Below are 8,961 nucleotides of genomic sequence, written 5' to 3' on the forward strand. Positions count from 1 at the left end.
CTTTTGGTTATAGATAGATGTGGTCTCATATTAGCTAACCCTAGACAAATACTATGTCAGACCCACTGTAGGTAAACACAAGCAGTCTGTCCATCCTGCCACCTTTTATTCGCTGTATGATTCAACAGACATGTTCTATGGTTTGGATCTATAAACCTCACATGAGGGTGAAAGAAAGTATAAAGAGAGATACTCTTGTCTGTAAAGCACACAGAGGTTCTTCAAGCCACCTTCTTTGCCTGTGCGATTTCAGTTGTTCTGCACTTTGGTTCCATTTGTGAAGAGTTACAAGAAGGAAACACTGGCAACTCGTATAGAGGAGGAAACTAACTCTGCACATGTATACCCGAGACACATGTACCCTTCTGTCGGAACTTTCTCATGAGATGAATAAATAAAAACTGTCGCCCAGACGGAGGTTTGTGTCGCGTCAACTTGATTACAGGAAAGAAAAGACATAAATGGTGGACTTTGTGACAGGTTTTTATTACACCTTACATGACATACAGTTAATGACCCGTGTACTGGTCTGTTAACTACCAGCATAACATTTTTATCAGCAGTGCCCTGTTGCATTTGACCTAATAAATGAGTCAGCAACAATAAATCGACAGTGATTTATATTTTTAAAGGAAGTCCCTCGATATAAAAGTTCAGCTGGGAGCTGAGAATGTTAAACACTCGCTTTACTTTGTTGTAAAAACAGTCCGTATTAAATCTGAGAAAAGCACCAGAGACTGTGTCAACAGACGGCCAAAAGATGGCAGTCTTAGCAAAGTAAAGTCCATGAATGATGGCAGTCAAACTGTGGGAAGTCCTCTGGAGCAAACAAGGAAGTGGTAGTCAAACATTGATGATGCACACAATAACCAAATCTAAACACTGTTATTCCAAAACAGCCTATTGCATCAAACATAAGCACACAATAAAAGGAAGCAGGAGTTTAGGAGATTATCTGCATGGCAGATAGGCAGCAGCACTTTTTCACAATCATGTAATCTTTTTTTTCCACATACCTCTGTTTGATTTTCTGACCAGATGTTTATCTAAAATTTAAAACTAATGGAATGCATTAATTGATGATTAACTTTGAGCTTAGCAATGATCTGCCACAGTTGGCGGCGAGGTGGACATTGTGTTTGTGCACAACACTGAGGTTTCAGAGGTTTGTCTGAACGGGAGCTTTCTCGGGTAGCTCGATGCCGGAGCTGATGACAGCTATGGCGGTCTGTCCGTGCTTTCCTCCCCTCTCATAATAAGCCATTTTTGACTTTCCATCCAGTGTGAACGGTGTGATGGACAGCTTTAGCTTCTGTGGGAGAAATGTACCAAAAACATTAACACAGTTTGACTCTACGTGAACGTGGCAAATAGTAAATATACAGCACATCACCTGAATGAGTGAACCAGGCAGCACCCACAATGTGTGAATGGCACCCAAAGGAATCCAGATGATGGAGGCCAAGGCAATACCCCAACCGACCCCCTGAGCCCAGGGAGGGAAGACATAGTCGCCATAGTGGGCCGGTTTGAACTGGATGATGGAGAAAACCAGGATGACCTGCCACAAGACGAAACATTTACAGTTCAGTTGTTTGGATCTTTTTATCATATTGATGTCAAAAAGAATCTCCTGTCCTCTTACAAAGATCAGCACAGGAGCAACAATCAGCCAGCACAGTTTGAAGAACATGTGTGCGCTCCTTCCAGTCATCTCCTTCAGGTTGGCTGAAAGTCGGTTCACACCTGCACATAAAAAGGTAATTCAGATCAACATTTGTTGCACTTAAAAACAGCCATACCATGTGTTCAGATGTGTCTGTTGGTGTAAAAGTGCAGAATCATATAAAGTGGGGGACGAACCCCCCAAAAAAAACATTTTCTCACCATAACACCAACAGATGGCTACAACCTCAAAGAATGCGAGAAACATGATGGACACTATGGCAGTGTAATGGTCCATGAGCTGGAAAACATAGATTCCCACCTGGATAGAGACACACACTTTAGGACAGCAGGTCAGTGAGACCAAGGGTCCAACAATTTGCTTTGGTTAAAGTTTAGAATGTACGGTAGTGTGTACCTGCATGATACAAGGAATCCCAAACAGGAAGGCCACAGCACAAACTGCAAGAACAAAGAGTTCCTTCCGCTTGAAAACTCGGATCAGATATTGATAATGTTCATCCATGATGCTGGTCACCATCACTTCAACCATTGCAAACTGGCAAAAAAGGGTCATATTGTAGAGTTGTGCAAATAACATGATTTTCTTTCTTCAGTTAATCATCGTTGAAGTTTCCAGTTACCTCGCTGTCCAATCCGAGGCAAAGCAGCATGAAGAAGAACAACACAGCCCACAGCTGAGGCACCGGCATGTTGGCAAAGGCTTGTGGATAAACAACGTAAACAAGTCCTGGACCTACAAACACACAATAAGGTACATCAGAGCTGACTGAGCAAGCAATTCAAGGTACTTCTAACAATCCCACAATGCAATGCACCACATTTTACAGTTGCCAAAATGACTTACATGACTCAACAGTTAACAGGACCAGAACACAAAGCATTGTCTTTGCAATAATACTGACTTATAAACCCACAAGCGTGAACACAGATTAAATTGTGTATTATTTTTATCACTATTAGATTCATCTAAAATATCAACTACATAGTAAGTATCCAGTTTTTATCAGTAGTTTTGTTTTCTTACCATCCACAGCCAGGTCGCTGACAGGAATGCCCTGCAGATGAGACATGTACCCAAAGGCTGAGAAAATGACAAAACCTGCCAGGATACTGGTGATGGAGTTGATTATGGATATTGTCAGTGTGTCCCTGTGAGGAGAGAAGATGTTCTGAATATTACTTTTTTTTTTTTTTTACTTAATATCAGTTTCTAGAGGGGAAAAAAATGAGAGAATGAGGATGTTCGGCTGATTACTTGAGGACGTTGTTGTTGAAGGAGTTGTAGCTGGACATGGCCAGGAGGGAGCCAAAACCAATCCCAATGGAGTTAAAGATTTGAGCTGCAGCATTCACCCATACCTGCAACACAGAGGGATGTTCATCCAAACTACTGATTACTGCTGATCACTGCCAGCCCATGTTATCAATGCCTATAAACCAGTGGTTACTTCCACTTCCTTCTCCGTCTTCTTTCTTACCTCCACCAAGAGAAGCTTTTCCCACTCCGGCACGATGAAGAAGGTTATCCCTTCTATCGCTCCAGGAAGCTGCACATTGTTGATCAGCAGGGCAATCAGAATAACATACGGGAACAGAGCAGTGAAGTACACCACCTACACACACAGAAAAAAAAAAAGAGAAAAAAAAAAGGATGATATTCACTGTTTATCCATCAGTATTCCATTTCTTCATCTCTGTCTCAGTTTCTCTTTCTCTTCACTCACCTTTCCAGTTGATTTCACCCCTTTAAAGATGCAAAAGTAAATCAGGATCCAAGCCAGGATGAGGATGAAGAAAAGCTCCCAGCGCATCCCTCCTATTTCCCCTACTCCATTGGTCTGCCCCAGCATCTTATAACTTCAGAGACACCAAAATAAAAGGGAAAAAAGGGGTACACAACTATTACCCCAAAATTATCCCAATCTACAATAATCATGCCATTATCCCTTAAAAACTGAACACATTATAACCATGAATAAAAAGAGTGTTTTTACTTGTGAAAAAAATTTGTAACGATGATGACAGGAAGTTCTTACCATGTGGAGTCCCACAGGGGTCCATTTTAAGCCTTCAAATGTTTCTGATTCACCACATTTTATTCACCATTTACCAAACAAATTCTAGTTTATCTTCTATAATATATGCCCATTTTGTTTCCAAATTATCTCTATCACAATCTAAAAGTCAGGGATGGGAATATGTTTTGAAAAATCTCGAAATGGATGGCGATGAAATTCTGGTAGATAATCAGTCCAAATGGAGTTGTTGATCCCCTCACTTTTCCACTAATACCACTATGAGGAGGACATTTTCTACTTTTGGCAGATGAGATGTCAGATGTATGTACAAATGGATCAATTGCTATTGAATTTGTTCAGACATGCATGGTCCCCGGAGGAATGCACCACCAGCAGGTTAACATTTGTGGGTCACCTCTTTACTAAACATCACTAGAGAAGGAACTTTTATCTATTGGTTTCCTCTAAAATGAGCACTACAGCCTCAGCATTATCTTTTGTGTGGCAGAAGTCGGCAATGATGCTTTACAATAAAAAAGATTTTGCATTTTAAGGTTTCCTTTCACAGCTTAAAAACCTGAGAGTTTCTAGACTTTAAATCACGTGTGAGCAGGAACCTGAATTTTTTTTTTGTAGCCTCATAACAGCCAATCAAACGACAGGTCCTCCCTGCACTTTGACTAACGTGTCAGCTTGGCATTCGGCACCAAACACTTCACAAATATTTAACAAACAGCTTGGATAACATTCCCCACGTAAGTTGAAGTGAACCCATTCCTCCATTTATCCACCAGCTGCAGTTACACAAGTTAATGAGTAGCCTAAATCTGAAAACGTGAGGTCTCACTCCACCGTCTACACAGCGAGCTGTTAAAAAAAAAAAAAAAAAAAAAAAAGGTAAGCAGGTGCATTGAAATGTTCAGCATGGTGAAACTGAAAAGCTAAACCCAATAGTTCCCCAGCATCAAAATCAAAGAACCAACATCAGATGGGCTCAACTCTAAAACTGCTGCACACAGAAGAAAGCTACACATAGATATACACATTATACATGTGACTAATGCTCTCTTATCACTGACCTTGCCTGGGACTGATATCTCTCCCATGACTCTGATAAGTTGTGTTGACCATTAATGTTTTATCAGAGTATTTAAAACCACTTCCTTTCACCTCTGAAACAAAAGTTTGCATTGTGTAAGCAGCTTCCTGCTGAGCAATAGCAATGTAATGCGTCTGTAATCTAATCATTAGCTGTGTAATTATGAGAGCCAGTGCTGGTTTCTCACACACACTAAAACATACGTGAAAAACTCCTGGCTAGCTGTGGAGGAGTAGATGCTGCCAGTAGCATGACTGGTGCAGTTTGCCGTGTTCCACGTGTTGTTGCAGTGTTGCCATGGCAGTGGTGCCTGGAAGGAGCTGAAGAGATAATAAAGGGCCCAGGTGATGACGACATTGTAATAGGTGCACATGATGAAGGAGATGGCCACTGATGCCATGCCCACTCCTGAGGTCAGACAAAAAGCATGTCAAGAGTTTTGTTTTTGTCAGACATTTCTGAATTTTTTTCATATTGGACACCTTTTATAAAGATCAAAGTACCTTTGAACAGTGGGCAGACACTAGCCAGAGCATGGACAGGACCTCTCCTCGTGTACTGCCCCACAGTCAGCTCCATGTAGAGCAGAGGGATACCCAGCACCACCAGCATGAGCAGGTATGGCACCAGAAAGGCACCTGGCAGGGAGTGATGGGAGTCAAATGTCACACATTTTGCTGTAATTGTTTTATGGCATCCTTTAATCTTTAACTTTTATCAAAGTTAGTGTCTTGTATAATATGTGTTGCAAATTCTTGCATACTCATTAGTTTGTGTGCAATTGGCAGGATTGTTAGTTTACAATAATAAAAATATATAACTTTATGAAGGGAGGCCGCACGTGACTGTTACCAAAGACAGTCGGAGGGTAATTAAAACCTAGAATGACTTTTATAAAAGTTTTATTAAAAGTTTCTTAACAATTTGAACACTTTTCATTGTTATTAGTATCACTGCAGAACAAAATCACACTCACTAACAGCACATTTGGTTAATCTTTGGATCCACTATGTATATGTACAGTGTGTACTCTACGAACAGAGGGTGGTCTACAAGTAAGGATGAAATGTCAGCGTGGTTTCTCACCTCCTCCACTCCTGTAGCAGAGATAAGGGAACCTCCAAACGTTGCCCAGACCCACAGCACATCCGATGCCAGCCAGTGTGAACTCTATCTGCCTGCTCCATGTTGGTCTGTTGAACTGCTGGTCCATTTCTGCTCCCTGTGGCACCACTGTCGCACGTCTGGGCCTCAACTCCATGAGGCTGTTGAGTGGAATTTAAGTGACTCCGGGTGATATAACCTTCCTTTTTATTATCCTTAATGATTAGCTTAACAGAAGCACTCATGCATGAAGCAGCTTCAAGGCTCACAAACAGGAAAAAGTGTGTCTTTGTGTTATAAAACTCAGATTTGTGGATCTGAATTAGTACAAGGATTAAAGAGATTTCCAGATTCTTATTTTGAAAAACTGATTAAAAAAAACTGTTCTCGAACCTTTCCGCATCCAATGAGCAGAGTACATTTTTGCTCATTTTAACATGTAAAATAGATAATTTTTTACTGATTAAAAAGTAAATCTAACTCTTGTAACTGGATCTGGAAAGGCTTTACTTGTATTTAAATGTCTTAATAGGTTTTAATATATCTCCATGAGGTCTAGGTCATGAAACACTTTTTAAAAAGTGTTTTATGACCACTTTATGATGTTACCAACACAAAAAATGAGTGTCTGCAAAGTGACAGGATTTATTCTCTAACAAACAATATATATTCCTAGACAGTAATCTTCATGTTTTATGGTCAGCAGTGATATGGCTAGTGAAAGCTCTTTAAACATGTAACCATGAAGAACAACAAAACCACATCACAGCTTTCTAAAAGAGTTTGTATCTGTTAGTTTGTGCTTGTATTAGCAATTACGCTCATGTACAGTTGAAAATGTATTGATTTCCTCTATTCACATATCACTCCTGAGATTGTCATTATGAAATTTTAGACAATACATTTACTCTATTTGACAAATTGTGGAATGAACATTATTAGGTGAAGGACCTAAAAATAATAATCTCTCGTAATACAACCAACTGCAACCCCTTTTCCAAAAAAGTCGTGACTTTTCATCAGAATGTGATGATTGCAAATTGTGTAAACCCATATTTCGTTGAAATTAGACCATAGACAACATATCAAATGATGTTTTATGAAAAATATATGCTCATTCTGAATTTGATGACAGCAACACGTTTCCAAAAAGTTGGTACAGGGGCATGTTTACCAATGTGGTGCATCACCTCCTCTTGGGTTTGGGAACTGAGGAGACCAGTTGCCGCAGTTTTGGAAGATAAATGTTGTCCCATTCTTGCCTGATGTAGGATTTCAGCCACTCAACAGTTCAGAGTCTCCTTTGATGTGTTTTTTTGCATCATGATGCACCAAATAATAACCAAAATTCAATGGGTGACATGGCTGGACTGCAAGTAGGCCAGTTTAGTACCCTGTCTCTTCTACAATGAAGCCCTGCTATTATAAAATGTGCAAAATGTGGTTTGACATTATTTTGCTGAAATGCGTACAGAGATTTCTGTGGATTCTCTGAATATTTTAATGGTACTATGAACCGTAGATGATGAAATTTTACATTGACAAAAATTATTCTGAAATTGTTGCACTATTTTCCCACAAAGTCTTTTACAGAGTGATGAACCTCTCCCCAACTTCAGTTCTGCGAGACCCTGCCTTTCTGAGATTCTCTTTTCATACCCAATAATCATACTGTTCTGTCGCCAATTTACCTAATTAGTTGTAATAACTTCTATCAAAAAGAAATCAACTGATTGATTAAAAAGCGTATGACATCAGACAGAAGCCTGGGAAGAAGTGTGTGCAGGGTGGAGATGCTGTAATGTACTTCCTGTTGTAATGGTTATTCATAAGACCAGTTTGCGACAGCACAAATTGATAAAAAAGAAGACCAGATGTCAGTCATCCATGCCACTCCCCATTCAACCCCGTCCCCAAAATATAAATATGCCCATGTTTTACTTCTGTTGCCTTCTGAGCAGGTGTCCTTAAATTTAGAGGACCATCATCACCAGCCTGTTGGGGCCTTACGTTAGCCCGAAGCTCCTGCCCAGTCAGTCTAAGAAATCAGCCCTGCAGCCCTGTAATGCAAGTTGTGATGCTTTTTTACCACAGGAATTTTTGTAAATGCAGCTTTTAAGTACTGGGACACATTTTCCAGGGGCTGTGGTGTAGGTTATCCATATGCTGGTTGTATAGGTATGAGTTGTGGCCCACTGCCCTGTCACATCTTGTTTCTGTATTGCAGCAGCAACAGCACAAAAAAAAACAAAAAAAAACCTGTATTCACTAGCAAAGGCCATGATAAACTCAAATTAAAGTGAATTTAGAAAATAGGATATCATAGCATGGAGATGAAGTTCACATCAACAATATATGAAATTATGAAACATCAGAGAGGAAGAACTGCCGTGTGCCAGAAAGTATTGTTTGGGTGGAAATTTAAGATATTTGTTTGTTTGTCCATAAACCCAGGATAAATTCCCAAGGGTCACCTGACTGATCGAAGCCAGCAGTACTTTGACTCTGCCAGTGTCAGGAGAGGTCAGGAGTCTGAATGTTGGCACATTTTTTCATTTCTCTGCATTTGCAAACTCATCAAGAGTTTATCAGCCTGTTTGCATGCAGACACTGGGAGTTACAGTTCCCCAGGAAGTTGTCATTTTTATGGAGGTCCTTTATTCTGGGATCCAGTGTTGAGGAGGGGCCCTGCAGGGTGTCCATCCGTAGCCCATCAAATCTTAGTTTAGAAGTGAAGGTTTGATAGGGATTGTTCATTGCTTTTACTCAGTCCATAGTAGTGGAGGGTGAGCATGTACATCTTAAAACGTTACAGCACAGATTTATAGTCTCACAGTAGCCTACATATCCCCAAATGCATTAGTTGGGCTATTGCAGTCCCTATAATAATACATTTGAAGATATTTTGACTATATATGTAAATGATCTCGAGTTATATAAATACCATGTGATAAGGTCACTAAATAAAGAAACCACTCAGGAAAATTACAGTGAGTGTCGTTTACTTGCGTGAGGGGACATTTAAACAACCACGCCTATTTTATTATTATA

General features: G+C 40.1%; 1 protein-coding gene across 1 annotated transcript; it reads right to left on the reverse strand.

Annotated features, from left to right (window-relative positions):
• Positions 1–504: 504 nt before the first annotated feature.
• On the reverse strand, positions 505–6,067 carry LOC138622008 (sodium- and chloride-dependent GABA transporter ine). The gene is made up of 13 exons (XM_069700450.1): positions 5,893–6,067; positions 5,310–5,444; positions 5,010–5,214; positions 3,414–3,546; positions 3,168–3,302; positions 2,945–3,048; positions 2,714–2,838; positions 2,310–2,422; positions 2,084–2,224; positions 1,888–1,987; positions 1,646–1,746; positions 1,394–1,561; positions 505–1,312 (listed from the first exon to the last, which is right to left on the reverse strand). The coding sequence occupies exons 1-13, from the start codon at positions 6,065–6,067 to the stop codon at positions 1,160–1,162; spliced, it is 1,788 nt and encodes a 595-aa protein (XP_069556551.1). The 3' UTR covers positions 505–1,159.
• Positions 6,068–8,961: the final 2,894 nt, after the last annotated feature.

The sequence above is a fragment of the Brachyistius frenatus genome, unplaced genomic scaffold (assembly GCF_029030835.1).
Source record: "Brachyistius frenatus isolate BFR_SWC_R1_liver_20210118 unplaced genomic scaffold, ASM2903083v1 Contig_34, whole genome shotgun sequence".
Classification (NCBI taxonomy): domain Eukaryota; kingdom Metazoa; phylum Chordata; class Actinopteri; family Embiotocidae; genus Brachyistius; species Brachyistius frenatus.